Raw genomic sequence first — 24,519 nt, 5'->3', positions numbered from 1 at the left:
ATGACTTTTAAAAAAAAAGCCAATTTTGCAGGTTATGTTAATTTTTTTCTAAGTAAAACTTTATTTTCAAGCAATAAATATAAATAAGTTAAAACAAAAATCTCATAAGTTTAATTTTTTTTTGGTTACCTTGATATTTAACTTTTTGTCTGTATCAGAAAAAATTATCCTATTTTAATTTTTTAAGTCAAAAATACTCAGAAGCAGAGTCGGAAAAGTTTTACAGAAATCAAAGTAAAATAAAAATTGTGTCTACTGAAATGTACTACAAAAACTAAATACATTTTGAAAAATTTCAAAATATCAATGTTGCAGGTTTTTTAATATCTTGTTAGGAGGAACTCAATTTTTTTTCAAATTATTTTGGGGAAATTTGAAGCAATATTGAATTAGTTGAAACTTTACAGTTATATATGTTTGAAAAATAATTAGTACAAGAATAATTCTAATTATTAGTGTTTCGATAACCCTACATTGAAAGATAGTATGAAATTTTTCTTTAAATTGATTTATTATTAATAATAATTAATAATTTGTCACCCTATATCCATTTTTTAATTCAAAAAGGGGGTAAAAAACTATTTCTAGCTAAAAGTATAACAATAAAATTATTTATACTTTATAGTACTACAAGAACTAAATAAATTTATAAAAATTGAAGGATTTCTGGAATTTTTCATAGGAAAACAGTGTTATTTATTTTTTATCATTATTTCTTAATCTTTTCTTAAATTGTTGATATCGAAATAACTTTTGGAATAAAATATTTCTTATTAAATGATAATAAGCACAGGGATTACAAAAACAAAAAAATTCGGTTTTATAAAATTAAATGGATCAAAAGATTCATTCCAAACTTATTTTGTTTCAATTTTTGAATAAATATGATGAAATATATTGAAAATATGAATTTTGTAGGCGAGGCTGGCCTTTTTTAATATCTTATAAGGAGGAATTTAATTTTTTTCAAATTATTTTTGGAGAAATCTGAAGCAATATTATTGAATTAGTTGAAACTTTACGGTTAGAACAGAAATTTTTAATTCTAATTAAAAATATGCTTGAAAAATAAATAGTACAAGAATTAGTGTTTCGATAACCCATATATTGAGATATAACATGAAATTTTTCTTTAAATTGCACATTTAGTCTGTTTACGAAGAATTTTTTAATAATTTTCCACCCTGCATCAATTTTTTAATTCAAAAAGGGGGTAAAAAACTATTTCTAGCTAAAAGTATTACACAATAATTGATTAAAAATTGTTTATACCTTATTTGATGAACAAAATTCAAACTTCAAAATTATTAAAATTTTTCTGCAATTTTTGAATAAATATGATAAAAAATATTAAAAACGCCCTTTTCAGGTTAGGTTACTCTTTTTGATAATAACTTCCTTCTTCGGGAAAACTTTATTTTAATGAAAATATTTTAAAAATAATCTAAAGCAATAATTAGTTATAAATTTGAGGTTAGAATATAAATCCTCAACTTTAATTGAAAATACATCAAATATTTATATACTTTTTTCATAATAACTGAAAAAAAAATCAAAACAATTAAACTGGGACTTCAAAAATTAATCAGTTGATTTTCCACTTATTAATTTATTGATTTTTTACACATCAATCATGTAATTTTTTTTTTCGAAGCTAAATTGGTTGGGAGAACTAAATATTTTTCAAAATGCCTAAAATTTGAGATGACATAGATGAGACGGAAGTGAATTATGATTTTTAAATTTTATCTAAATCCTAGAAAAAATATATCATTAACTTTATATTTTTGTCTGTATATAATTGTTATTGTTAGTTTTCTTGATCGTTTCTTTTTTTTTATTTCTGGGTTAATTGAATAGACCAGTCAGATTTTTTAAAAGAATTGTATATTCATTGTAATATTCTATTGCAATTCAAAAAGAAGTTGTATATATAAATTTGTAAATATATTTATATAGAATCTTGGAAACTAATTTTTGAAAATAAAATAACGCAGGGGTAGTTGAAAAACATTGGAATTGGTCTAGAAGAGGAACAACGGAATAATCTTGTGTCTGACTTCAATATTTTTTATTTATCTATTATAACAGGTGACTCAATTAAAATTTACACCACCAAATATTTTGGTTTTCGATCAAATTTTGGAAAATCGTGAACCGAAAACATTGGAATTGTTCTAAAAGATATACAAAGCAACAATCTTGGATCGTATTTCAATATTTATATATTTTTTTTGTTTATCTAATATATCGGGTGACCCATTATAATTTACACCACCAAATATTTTGGTTTTAGATCAAATTTTGGAAAAATGTAAATCAAAAACATTAGAATCGATCTAGACGAGGTGCAGTGGAACCATCTTGGAACTTGTTTTAACATTTAGATTATTTTTTTTTATCTAGTGTATCGGGTGACCCACAAATAATATTTTCATTCCCAAATATTTGGATTTTAGAGCAAATTTTGAGAAAATGTGGATCAAAAATATTGGAATTGATCTAGAAGAGGAACAATGGAACCATTTTGAATCTGATTTCAATATTCTTTGTTTATATAATATATAGGGTGACTGAATTAAAATTTACATCGCCAAATATTTTGCTTTCGATCAAATTTTGGAAAAACGTGAACCGAAAACATTGGAATTGTTCTAAAAGATATACAAAGCAACAATCTTATATCGTATTTCAATATTTATACATTTTTTTGTTTATCTAATATATCGGGTGATCCATTATAATTTACACCACCAAATATTTTGTTTTCCGATCAAATTTTGGAAAAATGTAAATCAAAAATATTAGAACCGATCTAGACGAGGTGCAGTGGAACCATCTTGGAACTTGTTTCAACATTTAGATTATTCTTTTTTATCTAGTGTATCGGGTGACCCACAAATAATATTTTCATTCCCAAATATTTGGATTTTAGAGCAAATTTTGAGAAAATGTGGATCAAAAACATTGGAATTGATCTAGAAGAGGAACAATGGAACCATTTTGAATCTGATTTCAATATTCTTTGTTTATTTAATATATAGGGTGACTGAATTAAAATTTACATCGCCAAATATTTTGCTTTCGATCAAATTTTGGAAAAACGTGAACCGAAATCATTGGAATTGTTCTAGAAGATGTACAAAGCAGCAACCTTAGATTATGTGTCTGTAATATATAGGGTGACCCAATTAAAATTTACACCAAATGAGTAAAAAATTTTATATTTTCAAATAAGACATTTTTTTGTAAATCACGGTGTTGTTGGTAGCAGTGCTTGTACGTTGCCCGTTTGGATTCGTCAATGTACAATTTGTTGCATATCTGCATTATATCTTGGACCGACAGGTATATAAACAAAGTAATTAATATCATAACACGCATATATTAGTTTGTATTGCTTGTAAGTCTCCTTTGGAATAAGAACAACCAGCTTATTTAATAAAAATTTCATTCGACAAAAGATTCGAACCACCGATCTCCGTTTTGGAAATTGAGTACTTCGACAACCTTACCAACTACACCGTTACGGCTCAATATAAGTTTCGACGAGGTGTCGCTATATAGGAAGCGAAGCCATTATACAATTGTGGTATCAATTAAGAAACTAAAACATTGTTTCAAGCTTATTTTAAAAAGTATTTTCAGCTTTTTAGTTTGATGTACTTTAAAATCTTATTTCTTAGTTTTTTTAAATTATGTTTATAAAAAAATATAACACACAAAACCACAGTAACCCCTAATCTTGATGGCAAAGAAAACATTCTGATTCCAGCGTGACGTCATGCGCAAGGCGTGTCAAATTTGAGCCGACAAGTCAGCATACTATATGTATCCTGGATTAAATGTACCTAACTTGAGTTTTTCGAATTTCTACCGTACACTTCAATAAAAAACGAATCACGATGGATGGGGTTTATGAAATAAAAAATCCCAGAATTTGTTAGGTTAGGTTAGGTTAGGATTAAAAATTACAGCTTATTCAAGTAAACCCGAACTACTGAAAGAGAGAAAAATAAGATCGGTACACACTATCTATCTCCTACTCTACTCTGATTGGACCGAGAGTTTTTTTGACGTGTTTCCTGCTTTTTGTTTTTCGTGATATTTTTGTGTTTTTGTTTATAATTGACGTGATTTTCATGTTCTAATCTAAACAAACTTTGTCAGTTTAGGTAATTACTAACAAAATAAATTCAAATTACAAGTATGTACATTAAAATACTTGAAGTAAAATTAAAAAGTCAAAATGACAGCCATTAAAAATGTCATTAGCACGACTGCCAATCATTCATAATGAAATACCGCTGTTTCCGCTACTACAAAAATAACTGTAGAATCTGGATTCTTCAACAGTAATTCGGTATTTATGGAAAATAATAAAGAGAAAACAAGCAAAGCCAAAAGTCCACCACAAACAAACAAACAAAAAGAGACATAAAGAGACTATCATGCTCTTAATGTCATACGTCAAAATCACTTGACAAACGCAAACGGACGTGATTGACTTTTTTCTATTGTTATGAACGGCCGACGGGAAAAGGTAAAATTCACCAACGGCAGAAGGCGACGTCAAACGGCTACTATGATGCATTTCAATGTTTTTAATTTTATAACAACAAACGTCAACGGCAAGTTAAGTTTATGAATCGGCCTTTAATCATGCACTGAATACACAAAAAAAATTTTGTTCTATTGTAAACAGTTTGGTTAGTTGCAAAACTCTATAATATGCCGTAAATGTCAAAATTTTCATAATCTGCTTTGAATTATTATCAATTTTATGTTGCATTGTACAAATTTCAAAATATAACTGTCAAAAATAGGAGCGGAAAATGTCCTCTATCAGTATCGACCACGAATATATAAATATTTTGACTACCCGCCTGCGTAAGACGAGATTAGTGTGAAATTTATATTTCGTAGTAAAACGATTAGAGGATTGGGTTAATAGTACGGTCAAATTAGATAAAAAAATAAGAGTGAAGCTACATAAATTTCCACCAAGATGAAAATCAGTAAGATTGTTTAAAATATAATTAAAACTAAAATTTGAAACTTCCCCATCAATCCTGTGCATGGAAAAGATTTTTATTCAAAGTCAAAGGGTAAAAAAATAGGTTTTTCGCGATTTTCAGCAAAACTGTGAGTTTTATCATAAAAACACCTCAGACGAAAATTGTAGATCATAAAATTATCTACAAAAAACGTATCAATACTTTTTTCCTACGTGCCACTATTTCTGAGATATAATGATTCAAAGTTGTAATCGTAATGTAATATGCATGAGTACGCCATATATAAACATGTCTAGAGTTGTAATGAGAAGATTATTGCTGAAAATATATTGGTCAAACAAGCTGATTGATTCTTGAAAGAGCAATAGAGCAATTCAATTTGACAGATACAACTATTGTTGTAGACTTACTCGAATTACTCGCTGCTCGAGTCCCAACTGAATTTTTTCTTAAAAGCAGGAAAAGCTAAACATCAATCGGAAATCTATTCATCACGTTTGCAAAGAGTCAAAATCATGTACTATTTTTACACGCAATAATTCATAGATGGCGCGGAAACGATTGCAACTTTTTGAATCATTATATCTCCGAAACAGTGGCCCGTAGGAAAAAAGTGTTACTACGTTTTTTGTAGATAATTTTACGATCTACAATTTTTGTCTAAGGTATTTTTATGATAGAACATACCGTTTGGTTGAAAATCGGGAAAAACTCATTTTTTTTACCTTTGAACTTGAATAAAATTATTTCCATTCACGAGAATGATTGGGAACTTACAAATTTCATTTTTAATTATATTTTAAATAATTTTACTGATTTTCTGCTTGGTAGGAATTTATGTAACTTCTAATGTCTAAATTGACCGGACTATAAATAAAACTACAAAATTACTTTGCAAAACGTTTATTTTCAATTTTAAGTGGAAAAAAAACTGGATTGTATAGGTTTGAGGTATTGAAGTAAAAATCAATATATTCCAGCAGTATTTATTAAATAAAATTACATATTTTTTTCATTGGTAATCTCACAATTATTTAAATATACATTTATTTATATAATCTGAAGCTTTGGCATTTTCAATGAATACAGTACGGTAAAATATTATCACAATTCAATATTTGTAACATTTATTTAAATATTTTTTTGGGATTTGTTCTTTCCGGATTCAACAAATCTTTAGGTAAGTAAAATCATTAAAAAGTTCCTATTATTGTCACTGGAAGATGATGAATTTTGGAAGATAACAACAAGATGGTGATGTTATGTTATAGCTCAACTAATGCCCCAGGTTTTCCACCATAATTCCACCCCTTTAACTTTATCAATAATTCAAATTATAATCACTGGAAGTTGATGAATTTTAGAAGATAATCACAGGAAGATGATGTAATGTACTGGCTTCACTAATGCACCAGAATTTCCACCATAATTTCACCCTGTTAAATTTATAATAAATCACTGGAAAATGATGAATTTTAGGAGATGATGTTATGTGATAGCTCAACTAATGCCCCAGGTTCCCCACCATAATTTCCCTCCACTAAGTTTATTATAAATTCAAATTATAGTTATTGGAAGATGATGAATTTCAGAAGATAATCACAGGAAGATAATGTAATGTAATGACTTGACTAATGCACCTGGTTTGTTTCCTCAATTCCCCCTCCCCCTTAAACTTATTCAAATTACTGTCACTGGAAGATGATGGATTTTAGAAGATAATCACAGGAAGATGATGTAATTTACTGGCTTCACTAATGCACCAGAATTTCCACCATAATTTTCCCCTATTAAGTTTATAATTAATTCACATGATTGTCACTGTCTTTATAAAGACTCTGGTAGGCAAACTTTAACATTTTTTCATATTAAGAAGAAGTATACTCGTTCAGGTCCGGTTTTTAATTTTAAATATTGCATTGGATTATGTACAGCATGTCCCAGAAGCGATTCAACATATCAAATTTATTATATTTCAGATTAAATAAATTTAATCGCTTTCTTGAATCCTGCATACATATTTGAGTTGAAGAGCGATCAATTTATGGCATATTATAGTTTATAAAATCGATTTTATCGAATAAATTGAAAAGAAAAATCAATGTAAGATTTACCTCTATATTCAAAAAAGGATTTCTATTCATAGTACTCTCGTTTATTCAGTGAATTAGACTCGGTATGTTCGAACCAGATTTTAATTGTTTTAATTGCCATATTTGACAATATTAAAAAATTTTTGAATCTCGGAAGAACAACATACCCTATGGTTTAATTTAAAACCATCACCTTATACAAATAATAATAGTAACAAAAATTATTGCACTGTTATATCGTATCGAATTTGTAGAACTATTGGAGTTGGTAACAGTCCATTCTGAAAGAAAAAAAAAATAGTGTGAGAATGGAATAAACAGATAGAATTCATAAGAATCAAAAGATGTAAATCTAGTACAAGATGTGAACTGAAGGAAAGCTTTGAGCAGCTGGAGGAAGAATGGCTCTAAAACAAAATACTTGATGTCAAGAAACAGAAGAATCCACCCGGTGGCTTTCGAAGTAGGCCGGTATAAGTTCGTCGTTTAAATACCTGCAATAGAGCATACTTCAATCTCCAACGATTACTGAATTGGAGCGGCTGTTCAACGCGTGGGAGCGGAAGGTATTAAGCTGAATATATGGACCAGTGTGCGAGCAGAAAGTGTGGCGCGGCCGTACAAACAACGAGCTCTACCGACTCTATTAAGACCCCAGTCTGATGACGGAAGCCAGGAGGGGCAGACTCAGATGGCTAGGCCACTTGGAGCGTATGGCTGAACACGGGAAGTGTGTAAACGATGGCTGGATGATATCGAAGAGGATCTTCGGTAGCTAGGTGTGAGGGTGTGAAAACGCAAAGCTTTGGACCGTGATGACTGGAGGAATGTGGTTCTTTGAGGGCCGTAGTTCAAGATACTACTGAAAGGATGTATTATGTTCTCTATTGCTACAGTAATGAGGATGTTCAGAGTCCACAGCCGATCTATTAATCCTACTCCTTACAGAACGTTCAGGATACGGATTGGCACTGGCTGCGATAATGGGGAAGCTTTCTACTAATCATGTTCCTTTCAGAAAGATCAGAATGTGGGATGGCTTTGGCTGCCCAAGATCTTCTTCTATTTCAAACGCCCCCATGTGTAATACTCTCTTACACTTCAAAAGAATGTGGATGAGATATCTTTCTCTATGTAGCATAATCTACTGAAACTAACGTCTTCAGGTGTCTTCCAATGAGGCGACAATTCCTCGTTATAGTTTTCCAAGAGTATATTTGCATGACTCAACCCTTGTGAATATTCTGGAATGTTCTATTTAACTGATACAAATAATTTGGAGGTTAGAATTAGTTATGAAAACAGTACATGAAACGATAAATTTTCTTTCATGAAGTATAGATATCTGAATATTCACTTTTCTACAATTGTTGAGTGATTTAAAAAGTGATAGCATTTCAAATCTTCTTTTCACTTCACATACATCCTTTGCAATCAATTTTTTTACACAATTAAAGATCTAATTTGGGTTTAAGTGATTCAAGTCTGTTTTTCACTCTACATAAATCTTTTCAAACCAATTGTCTCACAGAATTAACAATCAAAGTTTGTTTATCATACTTCAAATCTGTTTTTTATTCTACAAACATACCTTTAAACCAATTTTCTTACAAAATTAGTATCAGTTTTGGTTTTTCATAATTCAAATTTATTTTCTACTTTACATACATCATTTGGAACCGAATTTCTCACAGAATTAGTATCAAAATTGGTTTTTCATACTTCAAACTTATTTTTCACTTCACATACATCATTTGGAACCCATTTTCTCACAGAATTGAAGACCAAACTTTTTTTCATAATTCAAATCTGTTTTTCACTCTACATAAATCTTTTCAAACCAATTTTCTCACAGAATTAACGATCAAAGATTGTTTTTCATACTTCAAATCTGTTTTTTACTCTACAAACATCCCTTTAAACCAATTTCCTCAAAAAATTTGTATCAATTTTGGTTTTTCATAATTCAAATTTATTTTCCACTTCACATACATCCTTTGGAACCGATTTTTTCACAGAATTGAAGATCAAAATTTGTTTTCCTTGGTTCAAATCTGTTTTTCACTTTGGAACCAATTTTCTCCCAAAATTACTATCAGATTTGGATTTTCATACTTCAAATTTATTTTTCACTTCACATACATACTTTTGAACTTGTTTTCTCCCAGAATTAAAGATCTGATGTGATTTTCTACAGTACTCTTTTGATCTATTTTCATATTTAAATCAATATAGCAGTTAAACTTCAATAATGGTCTATTGTTAATAACTTTTAAATCCTTCTAAATAAATCAAAATCGTAAAACTTTAAAACAAAGTTAATAAATACCTGTTGCTTCTGGATTATCTCTAGCTACGTACAACCAAAATTTTTCGTGATAAAACTCTGTAGTCGACGTAGGCAAATAAGCAGCAGCATAATCATCCTCCATTTTTAGTTCTACGGTTCTCTCACAACTTCTATGCCACACATCGTGTATATTTGTTGAACAGCGTAGCCTCAATTTCCCTCTATCGAATAGTTGTTCAGTAACAGCAAATTGTATGGTCGAATGGGAGCTGTAACGAAAACAAACATTATCACAAAATATCACACACCCTAGGGGGTATCAAACATTATCTTTCTTACCTTATGTAATTTCCTTCAACTGTTTTTTTGTATTTCTTAACGTACGGCTCCTCAACCGGTCGTCCATTCAAATACCAAGTCATGTTTACTGCCGGATCTGATTTATCTGCACTACAAATCGCTTTCAAATAATCACCAACTTTATATCTTGATTTCACATTACTTATATAGGGTTCGTTAACGGGCGGATCGACGACCTAAAAATATGTAATTCATATATTTCCTAACGATTCCTTTCATATTAAAAACATACTTCTAATACCGCCGTTTTCATATCAGTAAAAAAACTTGGTTGATCCGCGGTTACTTCACAACTGTATTGACCGCTCATCGCTCTAGTGGCGTGCTTCAGATAAACGTGAGTGGCATTCGATTTTTCGGGTATCACGTGAAAACCTTTCAGTTTAAATGGCTTTACGGAACTCTCACCTGTTAATGTATATCTGCAAAATGTAATTTAATGAACCTTTTACAGCTATTTTTTTTAATATTTGAACAGTGGGTGAAATTAAAGGAGTTAAATTGTTATTCTATTCGAATATTGCCATAAATGTATCCGTACTTAATCCCACTGCCTCGCCTGAGGCACGACGCTGCCGCGAATTTTTATCGAATAGCTATCGATCATCGCCAGAGCGGGATCAGTTTGTAATGAGATGCAAAACGGCGAATGTTATGCGATCAAAAACGATTTCCCGCGTTTTTTACGCAACTGACGTTTCACATGAAGTGTATGGTGCTGCCGTCGTACGTGCAGTAACATTGTTGCCAAATTAATTGTTGTGTCTTCAATCAATTTCTCATATCGCGAATAAAATACTTGCTGTAGTTTGATTCATGAAACGTAAAAGAGAAATGGAAAAAAGATTATGAGTGCATCCTATCGTTAGCGAAAGGATTTTAGTAGGTGTCTTTATATGTCGATCGAATCAGGTGATGAATTATCACTAAATAGATACGAGTATCAATTTCATCTGTAGAGTGACTTTATGTGTGAGGTGAGTAATAAAAATTAACATTATATGATTTATTAGTTATAGTTCAACAACCGATAATTGGCAATAGAGAGCAATATGACTGACGATCAGTTCTCATATGAAAGTATAGGTGGAACCGTTGTACAAAATGATACGTGTCAAAATTTATCGTCTCAAGCAGCTAAACCTTCGTTTATTTATATCTAACAGCTTTCTAGATAATTCGGATTCTTGAGATATCTAGAAAGCTGTAAACAAACAAAAAGGACTTCTTAGAAATTGTCTTTATGAAAACAGTCATGACATAATGTGAACAGCTTATAAAAACAATACATAAAAAACCATGATTTAAATTCACCTAACTTTAGCATTGATTATGATCAAGAATAGGACCGACTTCACGGTCTATATCAGTTGAAAAGTTTTAATAATATCAATAGTATCGTTAGATAAGTTAAATTTTGTTTAAAAATCGCCCAACTTATTGTTGTAATAGCTAATATTCTCATTTTTGTTGGAATAGATTATAGTTCAAGACTCTCCAGGTCGGAACACAAAACAGAATCGTGGTTATAACGGTTGGAACACGTAATTTTTATTGCGCATAATCGTCACTGTACCAAGGACGGTTTTTTGATGGATTCTGTCAAACCTAATATCAGATTGAGAATATGAGTTCTTAACCTCATTTTATAGAGTAAAAAGCCATTTATCGGCATTAAACTATTTACAAATAGTTTTAATAGCACTATGTCAAAAAAAATTCAATCTCAAATACAAAAAATACGTGTAGTTTTCGATTTAACCGAACTGTAAGGCGGCGAAACACGTGAAACAATTAAATTCTTATCGTTCCCACACGCAGACCAGACATTTATGGACAGTGTCTCATGAATTGGTTTTTCTAATTGAAAAAGAGATTAGTCTGACTCAATTATACAGGGTGGTGAATCATAAACTACTGAATAATTATTTGTTCTGTCACAAACGAAACAGTAAAAATATTAATTATTTTTGCATTTGAAATGTGACCTAAATTCAGGAAAGTTTGTGAATTGAAATAACAGAAAGTCGCCAGTTGTTAAGCAAAAAAAATTGTTATTATTATGAATAATAAACATATAATATGCGATAATTTGATTTAACAAGTAATCTTAATTGAATATTTCTCAACCAATGTATAAAGCTATAAAATGGTAAGTTTTATGAGCAGCTTTATACCCTGTCAAATATTTTAATAGCTTCTATGATAAAGCTGGAATGATTTCTGGAATTACTATGTAAATATTGAACTGCCAACAGGGACAGTTTCACCCTTACATAACGAGAATTGAAAGTAAGTAAGATAATAAGATTGTTCATTACCTGTAAAATTCTGCAGAGTTATGATACCATTTTAAAGAATAAAGCTTATCACCTTCCAAATCGTAAGTACATTGTAGTACAACTTCGTGTCCTTTTAAAACCGCTGGAGGAACTTTAATTTTAACTTCTTTAAAACATCGAGCAGCTAAAATAATAAAGATTTGTAACTAGGCGTCTTTTTAAATAGACCGGACCTGTTTTGTAAGAATTCAATTTCACAACAAGGACAGAATTCCATTAGTTACTTGTCTAATCGCTTGAATAAATAGACACAATCTATTTGGCTTAACATAATTCTTTTATCGTTTAAGTTAATTCGTAAGCTTTCGAAACTTAAATGTTTTTTTAAAGGACGTTAACCTCAAAATACACTTACCTAACCTCAATTTATTTCCCAAGATTCTATGTAGATGTAAAATAGTGTCTAATATGACGTTGTACATTCCCATTATTCATTTTTAATGTGAGGAATAGTTATTTATATTACAAAAGTATATATTTTATTATAACTAACCTAACTATAATAAATTCTGTATTTTTGGAGTAGTTTTTGAAGCAAATATTGACAGAAAATGTAAATTTCTGATAGGTGTTTTTGATAAGCAACTAGGTTAGATACATTTATCACGTATATTGATGATTTTCAATGGCTTATTGCCAAGGTTAAAAATGTAGGTCGCTTACAATACTTAAATTTCTTTCTTTTTTGTAAAAATGCCAAGAAAACAAAATATTCTAATATGGTCATTTTACTATCAAAGCCGGACCTATATACGCATTGCTGTATTTCAAATGACAATTGAATACATGATGTAAAACAATTGTTGTTTAATGTTAAAAAGTGAATTATAGGAACTAAATTCCTTTTCCGCCATTTTTATATCCTAAAAAACAAATACCCTTATTTTCTAATATTTATTTCTAAATATTATTGTATAACAAGCTAATATAATTCAGTAATTTTTTCCTTGCGACGTTGCCAGATATATTTCAATGATAACCATACATTTGAGGCTATCCTCGAAATTATTTATCAATTTCTTCTTAGAGTATCCCTAGTTGTCGACAAATTTTCTGTCACTAAATCTTCAAAATTTCTTCTGTTTCAACGAAAAGCATAATTTCATAATATATGTAGATTGGTTTATTATTGTATATTGTAACTCATTAAATTTTCTTTAATAGAATAGCTAAGAATAGAAGTGGTGGGGGTGTTCACATCTGTCATCAGAGACAGCCATATTGGGTGTCATTGTAATTTGTCATCGACCATTATTCATAGCTTTCCTTTTCCAAAAAATCTGATTTGTTTCAAATTGAGCAGAGAATATCAGCTGACCTATTCTCACTTTGATATGGTGGGTCAAATGGAATGACAAACTGAGACATGCACTAATCAATGCAAAAGTAGTAAAATGAAAACTATTCGCGAATCTTAACTACGATGTTAATCACTAAGCACTAATCCAAAAACAAGTACATACATCGTCATAATTTTCAATAAAACAAAAAATTGGTGCTGCATCCGTAAGGGGGAGGTAAATATCTCAATTCCTCTAATTTGAGTTAAAGTTATCTGAGATTTCATGCAAAAGGAACGCTACTATTATGTCATTATCGCATATGTCATCCGTCATGTATGTCAAATCTCTTGTGTGCTGTTTCCATCCGTTAATGATCTCATAATATCTACTTTTATACGTATTGCGGGTCACCTATCCTATAGGTCGTATTTATCAAGTGTATGGATACAGATTCTAACCTGAGATCTTTATATCATAAAACCAAATCTGAGCTATCAAATAATTTTTTATTATGTTGAATGATTGTATAAAAGAGGGTACGAAAGGTAATGTGTATGCGTCGTAGTAAAGAAAAATGACGGTTAGGGGTGACGGAGATGCCAAAAAGACATTACGTCCATTATACGGGGTATAGTCGTGTGTAACATCAGAAAAGTATTGTCATTTTGGAATGGATTATTTTTTGACAAAATTTATGAGTTTGTGGAAGCAAAGGCTCTTAATTTTGAGCAAAAACACTCTAATATATACACTCTATTTTGTATATTTTCTTTTTATGCTTATTATAAAAAATTGAAAAATAATACATCTACCCATAATTTATTTTGGATTAACTATATACAGCGTGTTTCTGAAGTAATGTTTTCGATTTCTGTAAAGTTGGTAGGAAGTGGTTGTTTCAATATAAAGTATGTACATTTTTAAAAATAGTACATCCTGTATATTTCTAATCGTCTCATTTTGATCGCCTGAATTATTTGAAAAACCTAACATAATTCGAAGTAATAGCAAGTTACGTCACTTTATGAACACACTGTATAAAATATCAATAAATATAGGTAGCTAAAACAAATGCTATAATTACTATAATTTTCCGCCCATGCTTTTATAGACTCGAAAAACCGACAAGAAGTGAAGGAATTCCAAGAATGTCATCAGAGCATTTTTCTACTCACCTCCAAACAAAGCACAAACCGTCGTAAAAATTCCTACAAAAACTCGTACACCATAGAAAAACATTTTCTTATTCTTGGCACGTTCACATTAAGGCACTAAAATTGGCAATTTTTTTATTTATTCTCTACTCCAGCAGTGATAAAATGCAATTGGGTCGGAAACTCCACTATCATTACAAGAATCTGAAAATTTTCACATTCCGGGACGCATATTTTCGCTGATGCTACTGCGCAAATACGCGCGTTCGATTTTATACAATTGAATCATTCAGGGATGGTGGATGATGAAGGGGGTAGAAAATTGATTTATGCGATTTGTGGTTTGAAAAACAATCTCCAGTGAAGAGGGAGTTTCATCTTACAGGATGAGTCAACATAAAAAATACGAGTGCATATGGATAAGTTATTAGAATCCATTAAGAAAATTATTTCTTGTTCGATGATATTTTACCATATTTTTGCAATCTATTGCATATTAACGTATATAAGTGCAGCGAATCATTTATCCTAATTACGGAAATCCCTTACGGTATGTTAAATAACCTAACCTAAGATATGGCATGTAATAATTTGGATCAAGATTTTTAATAAAATTTGATTATTGGACGAAGATTAATTTGATCAATCTGAGTTTACGTTTCTTTTATTTCCAAACATAGACTGTTAACCAGCGCATGACGTCATATACTGGCGCCATATTTGAAGTAGTGCTCGATTTATATACGTTTATGTGTATATAACTTAGGGCTCAATCAGAGGTTGCGGAATGGAGGCGCGTCACGACTATCGCGGAACGGAGAGAGCCAATCATCTCTTGTTAATACACAATTGTCTGGCCCACTATTAAATTAAATGCATAGATAAATGTGCGTCATGAACTTTTAAGTGAAAAAATTATTTAAGTGATATTTGAAGGAGAATTAATCACAGTTATAATAAAATATTACTGCGATTTAAGTTCTAATCATAATTTTTCGATCAAATCAAATATATTGGAAATATTTTTATTGTGTTTGTTTATTTTTGTAATAATTTTGACATATCCCGTTCCATTTCCGCTATTATGTGAACATAATACGTTCGTCACGTCAATTGTGTCAAAAACATAAATTCAGTTATTTGGAAAACAACAAAATCAAAAACATAAAGCTATTGGATGGAAAAATAATCAAAATTAATTTTTAAAAAATTGTATATATAGACAATATACAAACTGAACGATGTGAAGTTTGGTACTTTCCGGTCACGCGCTGGATGCGGAATGCATCGACGCATGCGTTAAGGGGCTGTTTGGCTCTCTTCCTTCCGCAATAGTTGTGACGCACGTCCATTCCGCAACGTCTGATTGAGCCCTTGAGGTATAGGTTTTTCTTAACGCCTACAAGGGCAACGTTCGTAGACGTAGCGGCGGAGGGATAAGTTATCGAATCGCGAACGACAATTTTGAAATTGCGCATGCGATCTATAATAAACTGATTCGGGATCAGACCCGCTATAGTTTCGAACTTTGGTACGTCTGTATACGCCGGCATCAACTAGTATCTTATAATTTCGAATAACTTGTATCAGTATCTGCATCAAAACCCTTAATGATGACAGATTCGAACACCCTGAAGCCAGTGATAATCATTTTTGTAGACGGTGGACTGGACGAAAATCCGCGCTATCGGAAAATAAAGAATTTTGCCATTGAACACTTCAAAAAATACATTCTGGACGTCCTGTTCATAACGATAATGCTCCTAGGCAAAGTGCATACATCCGAGTTTAGCGACGAATGGCTCCCCTCAGCAAACGCGTGTAAAGCGTCATTCTTCCGCGCGAGCATTTTGGTTCTCATCTCAAAGGAATGACTGTTGATGAAGACTTGGAAAAACGCAATTTTCAGCACGCTGAAGAGACACTAGCCAAGGTTTGAATGAAATGAAAATTGACAGCTGCGATGTTTCAGTGAAATATAGAAAACCCGAAGATAGCTTGCAGAATCCAGTAGAAACTCATCTGACTTGGTAGATAATGTAATCGTGAGTGTTGGCGTAAACAGTGTGTTCAGTACAATTCCATTTGGATTGAGGATTATAACGCTCTAGACTAAGTGGATTTGGAATGATCGTGGTCGCGAGTGCTGAGTGGAATGCACCCGCGGAAACCTTTTCCATATTTTCAGAAAATGGTCGGGCTTGTTATTCATCATAAATTATCCTGATATACAGGGTTTCTCATAACGACCCAACTAGTTTAGTTGGAAAAAAAAATACATTATACTTATTTTTATATGTATTTATTGGTATGAATTAAAAGATGAGAAACAAAATTTTACTTTTTAAACACGACATTGATTAAATGACGGTACTCCTCAAATAGTTTGCGTACATTTTTAAAAACTCTTTGAAGTGGTCGAGGAATACTCTTGATCTTTTCTTCAATATTGTTTCCCAAATCAGTCAAATTTCGTGGATTATTCTCGCATACCGCGCTCTTAAGATAACCCCACAAGAAAAAATCAGGTGGGGTCAAGTCAGGACTCCTAGTTGGCCATTTAATATCACTAGGGATGGGCAAATTAATCGATTAATCGAAAATATCGATTAACGGATGTGAATAACATCCTGTGAGAATTTGGTGTTATAAAATACAATGTTTTTTGCCTATTTCATTCTCAAAAATGCATAATGGCTTTGGTACAGTTTAATTGAATTTAAAAGAGAGTTTTCAAGTGGCTTTATTACAAAGTAAAAGACTCAAATCGTTATTTGTATGTTTAGGCTGCGAAATACCGATTATTATATCGATTATTTTCGATTACTCGAAAATAATCGATTATATTTTTTGATAATTGCCCAGCTCTAAATATCACTTTTTCTGGGAACAACTCGTGCAATGCAGCTACAGAGTTTTAGTGGTCTGCGATGTGGCTCCATCCTATTTAAACCATGTCTGCCGGTTATAATGCTCACACTGTTGCAGTTTAGGTCCGAAAAAATTGCGTATAATGTCGACGTAGCGTGCAGAATTTACAGGCACTGCATGTCCTCTGCTGTCTTCTTAAAAGCAGGACCCAATAATGCAATTCGCCTACGTAGCGACTTTTGGGCTATGCAACGGAGGTTTATGTAAGGTTTGCGGATTCTTCTCTCCCCCAAAACGACAATTTTGGCGATTTGCGTATCCATCCAAATGAAAATGTGCCTCATCGCTGAAGAATACGTTGAAATTGTTCAATCTCTCCAACATTGCATTCACAAAATTCTACGTAATCATCTTCATGTAGAGCTTGCACAATCTGAATTTTATAGGTGTAAATCAGATCGCTCTTAATAAATCCCAGTTGAGAGTCACGTTTTTTAACGCAGAGTCGAGGCTGTCGGCTTACAGAATCTGCTACTGACTGTTTCCAGGCGTTCTTACTGAACTTGGACGGCCGTGATGAATTTCGCCAATAGTCTGGATTCAAGCTAAAATTGTTGCTCTATCTTGTACGGCGTAATGGCAACTAAAAATTTAAGGAACGCGCTAGAAAACGACCGCCGCGCCTAGTTTGCTCGTTTTGAGACACCCTGTACAATAAAACTTGGGGGAACTATTTTTGCAGTTTTTGCAAAACTTATAGAAAAGTAGGTTTGGTGGAGATTTTTTTTCCATTATTTTATGCGGACATCTAACAACTCTTTGAAACGTTTCGTAACTTTTAATATTGAATTTAAATTCACTGTCACATTGTTTATTTAATTTTTTTGGTTGATTCTGCTTTATTTCCAGAAAAATAATAAGACAATGACCAAAAGTTTTAATATTAACGTAACGTAACTGGTCTTTGCACCAAGTTTTCTTCAACTGGGATAATCAGGATTTTACCATAGATTGTCGGGTCGCAAAATTAGAATTTAAAATTTATATAACAAAAAACAACTACAGAACATATGCATTTCTAGTTTTAATCAATTTAAGAGAATTCGTGAGCAGTAGAATGGTGATTCCAAGCCCGCTATACTGAATACTGGAGCCACCTGGTACACAGACGGTTCTAGGAGGAATGCCTTGGCCGGCGTAAGGGACACCCCAAATAAGCAAATCTTTTTCGCTTGGGGAACACGCTACCGTCTTCCAAGCCGGTGTATTCGCTGTGGTGGAATGCGGACGTGCAACACATAATCGACGCCACAGGAACGCAGTAGTTTCGATCTGCACAGCAAAGCTGCTATACAAGCTATAACGGTAAGCTATAGATTAGTGCTGGAGTGTAAAAGAGTCCTTCAAAATCTGGTAAGTGATGGCTGCAAGATCCACCTCGTTTGGGTGCCCGGTCACTCGGGCAACGTCCTTCTTTTCTTATGTCTTTTTGTCTCTCTCAGGTTTCTTATCACGCTTTGTATTCCTCTTCATGTATCAGGTACCATCTCAATCCTACAATCTTGAAGCTGGGTCAACTAATCTCTTTATCAAAACTAATACATCAACTGTTCTTTTATCAATCTTTCCACTTCTTTAATTCTCCGTATTGTTTTTTCTTTTCTTCCTGTACTACTCCTAACTAATCGTTCCTGGATCTTTCATTCCTCCTTTTCTTATGTCCTTTTGTTTTTCTCAGGTTTCTTATCACGCTTTGTGTTCCTCTTCATGTATATCAGTACCAGTTGAAACATTTTGTTACCTATTCGCACTTTCCTATAATCTCATTTTTTATCCTCCCATCCTAGTTTTCTCTGCTATTTTCCTTATCTGTTTCATATCTATATTGCTGCTATTTCAGTATGTTCAGTACTCAGGTATTATTTTCGAACTGTACACCTTCATTTTCATGTCTATTTTCCATGAAAATGACACCCAGGTATTCAAAGGTGATCATATTTTGAAAATCAATTCAGAGCCCAACTCTCCTCTTTTTTTGAGATTCTCTCAACAGTTGTGGTGATACAGGAAACTGAAACCAACAAATAGGAGTGACAGACCCAGAAGAACGTGGAATATGGAAATAGAAAACCTGGAGAAGAGAGGACTGAACTGGAGAAAATAATTTCCAGGTATTCAAATAACATCATATTGTAAACATATAAATTCATTAATTTTGGTTCTGCATCTTCTCTTTATTTTGTTGGTTTCCGATTCCCTGAACTTAGGTGATATTGGAAACTAACAAAAAGAAGAGAAGTGGTAGACCTAGAAAGAAATAAAATGCAAAAAGGAGGGAATTGGAGACGGGCTAAGCAGGAAGCGAATGATAGAACCAGATGGAAAGAAATATCAACTCTACACCAATGGTAGAAAATACATGTTTCAATCTTCTCTGAAAATGCAATTTTTATCTGTATTTCAAAAATTATAGAATGAAAATAATTTTAAAACAGATGAAACCTTAGATCAAGAAGATTCCGAAACAAACAATTATAAAAATATCGATTCTGGGTCTGTCACTTCTTTTTGTTGGTTTTTGTTCCCCATTCCCCTCAAAAGAGTACAGAACAGTTGTGGTGATACGGGAAACTGAAACCAACAAAAAGAAATGACAGACCGAAAAGAAAATGGAATAAAGGAATGTCAAATAACCTGGAGAAGAGAAGACTGAACTGGAGACAATGACTCCCAGGTATTCAAATGTGATCATACTGTAAACATATAAATTCATTAATTCTGATTCCCACATCCTTCAACTGAGGGGATATGGGAATCGGAAACCAACTAAGAGAAGTGGCAGACCCAGAAGAGAATGGGATATAGAAAGGAGCGAACTGGAGAAGGACTAAACAGGAAGAAAATGATAGAACCAGATGGAGATGAATATCACCTCTACAACTATGGTAGAAGAGATTGCGGATAAGTAAAAGTAGAGGTTCTGCCTCTTATCTTCTTTTTGTTGGTTTCTGTTTCCCGTGTGACCTTAAAATCATCAAGGTAAACCCAGAAGGAAATGGAATACAAAGAGGAGTGAACTGGAGACGGGCTAAACAGGGAGATGGAGAAGAAATGTCACCTCTACATCTATGGTAGAAGATGGTTGCGGATAATTGATTAAATTTTTCAGTGAAATTTAGAAACTGTCTTGATGCAGTAATTGAATCAACTCACCCTAAATAAGCAATTAAGTAGGTGCGCAAAATTTCAAATAAGTAGGTGAATATATTGAATGAAAAATTTCCAAATAAACTACTACTTTGTCAAATTTAGTTTAGAAAAATCTTGTTGCAAACATAAAATATTTTAAACCATTCGTTTAAGTATATTATTTATTGCTTTCTAAATTTTTCCCAGTAAAAAGTATAAATAAAATGAAAACAAACAATTTATTATCCTTAAAAATAATTGATAACAGCTCTGGTTTTATAAGGATGATTTATAAAAAAAAAAGTTGCTTAAAAGGACTAAAGGATAATGTATAATAAAATTTCTAATAATTTACAATGGGTAGATTTACTTTACTGCTTTCATTTTCCTAGAAAACACACGACATTCTCGTAAATAAATACATGCCAATTTCTTTTGTAGAAAGTAAGCCCAAATTCTCTAGATAGTAAACAGAGTTCGTATATAAAAAATTGATCACGTATTCATATAGAGCTCGCACTTTTTTAAATTAATGTCCTATTGAATTTTAATTGAAATGAGTTACACTGATCTTTTACGTAACGAAATGGTGGAATAGATGACGTTTGCCAAATAATGGCAATAACTTAGAAGGCGAACAATAATAAGAACGCCATCATAAGACAGAAAAGACCCATAGCCTCGGATAAGGCGAAACCCAAGATGGCGTATGAGAAGAGTTGTTGTTTTAAGCTGGGGTTTCTGGCGTAACCAATGATAAGGGAACCGAATACTGTTCCAATACCTGCTCCTGTAATGAAAAAATAACAAATCTTACTTACGAATACTATAATAATCAGAATAAAGCAATAATTATGCATTTCAAAATTTACCATATATATATTTCATAAACCACTAGTATATACAGCAGTTAAGGCCGACACCCACTAGCAACACGCCACCCCACGCCACATTTTATTTGTATAAAATGAATAATTTATTTAAATTACTAGTTTGTCGACTAACTTCTAGGTAAATTTCAAAATATAACATTTGTTGTTAATAAGCATACTTTACGCTCAAACAATCCGTGCAACAAAATTAAAAACAATTATTAATCTTCAATTATTTTATATACAAAAAATACACAACATTCCAAAAAATTTAATACGAACAATTTCATTATCACTTTAAAACATTAATTTATTTCTTAAAACTAGGAATTCTAAAGGGCGAACAACATTAAAAAAGCTATCATGAGGCAAAATAAACCCATTGCTTCTGAAAGGGCAAATCCAAGGACAGCATAGGAAAAAAGCTGTTGCTTAAGGGAGGGATTTCTAGCATATCCAATTATCAAGCAACCAAAAACAGCACCGATTCCAATTCCTAAAAGCATTGTCCAAAAATTTGTTAGTAAATGCTCAACTTGCAAAAATTAACCAACTGATTCTATATAAACATAATGTTATACATCATTAAGCGTTTCACAATTTAATACTGCCCGTAACTATGAAATCAAAAACATTTTCCAAAAAATGTTATCTAATTATGTATACCTAATATGTAATTAAGTAACTATAAAATTCAAAACACTTATTACTTTCATATTTACAAATTTAGTTTCTAACTAAATGAACTACTTTGCATCTCATTTTAAAGCAATATAGGCAAAAACTAGGTAGATTTAGGGCCTCATACAAAACCAAAGAACATTATTAAGAAAAAGTGTAGGCATCAGTGTTCTAAGTGATTGATATAATAATTTATACTGTTACATTAGAAACTGTAACAATGAATTTAGAACAGTCTTTACTATTACTACAACACCAACACTCACAATTATACTGTCGGACTCCAGTTTTGATAAATTGCATATCTTTATTCTCTGAAGACAATAATTTGACCAAAAATTTGCGTTAGACACAGTGTGAGTGTTAGTGTAGAGGTATAAGTAAACGGTGTATTACACTGTTAAATACAGAGCTTCAAAGGTATTTACCAAAAAGCTACACTCACTCAATACTCATTAATAGAAAAAAAAATAATTTTTCAAAATAATGCCAGAAGAAAAAGAGAATAATATAGAGAATAATATGGGACGGAGGCTTATTGGTCTGTTAGAGCTCGGACTGGTTGGAGGTTTTTCCGGTTTATTAATATTCTTACTTCTTCCATTGGATAGTTTTGACCAAATTGTTTGTCAAAATATCTAGTTTTAAATAATATTTCGTTATTTTTATGATGAAAATTCTTGATTTTTTCCTCAAAACATATCCCATCTTTCAATCGGTATATAATATATAATTTTTTTCGCCTATTTTTCCAAAGATGATGATAAATGAAAAAAAGTGTGGGAATCTTACAAGGAAATGAAGAAAACTTGGTAAAGACTATTTATAAAATTTTTAAATTATGTAACACCCTTCATGTAGAATCAATCTTAACCTCAAAAGTTATTTTTGGCATTTTAACACAATACTCATGAAAGGTATACATTTTATCAATTTTTTGAAAAATGTTTGTGATCTAATTAAATTACGTTAACAATCCACCAGCTTTTTTTTTACGAACCTGAACCTGCTACTCCTACTGTGGCAGCTCCGGCACCAATGAATTTAGCAGCAGAATCGATATCTCTGCTTACTGGTGTAGTTTGGAAACTGCGAATAGCGGGAAGGAGAGTTGGTTGCTTATGTTGTTGTACATTCTGTACTTGTATTTGACTTTGATTAACTACACTGCTCAGTGGCCTCAAGTACTGTTTTGTGTTGGCAACAAGCTGAAATAAGATTATAAACATCGAACTTGATAAATATTCTTATAAATCGAGCGAACATAGAAATTATTGCAAAAAAAATTTTTATTACATAAACCAAAGATATTATATTTATATCATAAAATAAGTTTTGAATTATTAATCTTCTGATTATTCACTTAATTTAGTAATATACAATCGAATTAAATCTCGAAAAGATAATATTAAACTTCAAAGGGTTACATAATGGTTGATGTGGAATCTTATATAAAAGTTTTAAAACGTTTTTGGAGATACTTACTGCACTTCTGGTGGCAGGGGTAATCAGTCTAGCACAGGCAAACATTTTTATATTTTACTTCGATCGCTATCTACAAGCCTAAAAAGAGTTATAATGTAAAGAAAATGGCAGCCGAATACAATCTGTCAAAGTCATAAGTAAAGTTCAACCTACCCGAAATGTTACGTAATGATTACTAAGGTTTATAATGAAATTTGTCTTAAATATACTCAATCAATGCTCAATGAGCGTTTAGTGAGAGAATAATTATTGTTTTTACACGTATACTGAGCACATTCATAAATAATATAAAGATAAAATGACTACTAGCAATGGCCGGGTTGTTCAAAGACGACTTAGATTTACGTAAGAGGCAAATCTAAAAAATATTGAAATTGCAAGTTTTTATGTGAAAATTTAAACTAGATCACTTAAACAACACCCACATTGATTGAAATACATATTTTCTAAACACCGATGACACATATATTAAGAAAAAACTTTAGATTTGGAAAACTTACCAAAGAACAGTGCAGTAAATTACGCGAACTTTTCGGAACTGTTAAAGCCGCCCAACAGAAGGGAAGAGATCACGATAAAAGCGTTTAGAGTCTGCGCTTTATCGTAAGTACGTGCGCATTACTACAATTCAATGTTGCCAATAGAAAATCTTTAATTTTGGAAAACCTTAAGGAACGTTCACAGAGTTACTTGTAATAAAGAAAAAATCGTCAAAAATATAATGAAACACAGTAATGTTTGTGAGAAAATAAATATATCTCTATAATTTTCTAAGATTAACTGATATTCCAATTATGGAAAAACCTTTGTTATTATGGACAACACATTAAGCATTACATTTATATGTAGTGTTGCATAACTATTATGTATTGTAGGAAATA

General features: G+C 31.7%; 2 protein-coding genes across 3 annotated transcripts; both read right to left on the bottom strand.

The window, feature by feature from the left end:
* Nucleotides 1-5,990: 5,990 nt before the first annotated feature.
* On the bottom strand, nt 5,991-14,800 carry LOC130898115 (uncharacterized). Of its 2 annotated transcripts, none has more exons than XM_057807173.1 (6): nt 14,562-14,800; nt 12,083-12,227; nt 9,994-10,183; nt 9,741-9,937; nt 9,441-9,670; nt 5,991-7,392 (listed from the first exon to the last, which is right to left on the bottom strand). In XM_057807173.1, the coding sequence occupies exons 1-6, from the start codon at nt 14,623-14,625 to the stop codon at nt 7,301-7,303; spliced, it is 918 nt and encodes a 305-aa protein (XP_057663156.1). In that variant the 5' UTR covers nt 14,626-14,800; the 3' UTR covers nt 5,991-7,300. The 2 variants fall into 2 exon arrangements, with proteins under 2 accessions (XP_057663156.1, XP_057663154.1); XM_057807171.1 differs by having other exon boundaries at nt 12,459-14,768.
* A 6,020-nt stretch (nt 14,801-20,820) lies between these two features.
* On the bottom strand, nt 20,821-24,280 carry LOC130898114 (ATP synthase lipid-binding protein, mitochondrial). The gene is made up of 4 exons (XM_057807170.1): nt 24,139-24,280; nt 23,639-23,716; nt 23,154-23,361; nt 20,821-21,390 (listed from the first exon to the last, which is right to left on the bottom strand). Exons 2-4 carry the CDS (start codon nt 23,681-23,683, stop codon nt 21,227-21,229), a joined length of 417 nt encoding a protein of 138 aa, XP_057663153.1. The 5' UTR covers nt 23,684-23,716; nt 24,139-24,280; the 3' UTR covers nt 20,821-21,226.
* Between the last annotated feature and the right edge of the window lie 239 nt (nt 24,281-24,519).

Source organism: Diorhabda carinulata, chromosome 9, assembly GCF_026250575.1.
Source record: "Diorhabda carinulata isolate Delta chromosome 9, icDioCari1.1, whole genome shotgun sequence".
Classification (NCBI taxonomy): Eukaryota; Metazoa; Arthropoda; class Insecta; order Coleoptera; family Chrysomelidae; genus Diorhabda; species Diorhabda carinulata.
The sequence above is the reverse complement of the archived record's forward strand: the minus strand, read 5'-3'. Positions and strand labels throughout refer to the sequence as shown.

Bases quoted from the DNA above. Each gene is read 5' to 3' on its own strand.
- LOC130898115 (XM_057807171.1), bottom strand. From the start codon at position 12,531: ATGGGAATGTACAACGTCATATTAGACACTATTTTACATCTACATAGA. The intron at 12,228-12,458 runs GTAAGTGTATTT...TTATTATTTTAG, and splicing joins GGGAAATAAATTGAGGTTAG to CTGCTCGATGTTTTAAAGAA. The intron at 9,938-9,993 runs GTATGTTTTTAA...ACATATTTTTAG, and splicing joins TGAAAACGGCGGTATTAGAA to GTCGTCGATCCGCCCGTTAA.
- LOC130898114 (XM_057807170.1), bottom strand. From the start codon at position 23,683: ATGTTTGCCTGTGCTAGACTGATTACCCCTGCCACCAGAAGTGCA. The intron at 23,362-23,638 runs GTAAGTATCTCC...ATCTTATTTCAG, and splicing joins CCCCTGCCACCAGAAGTGCA to CTTGTTGCCAACACAAAACA. The intron at 21,391-23,153 runs GTTCGTAAAAAA...TTTTCATTACAG, and splicing joins AGTAGGAGTAGCAGGTTCAG to GAGCAGGTATTGGAACAGTA.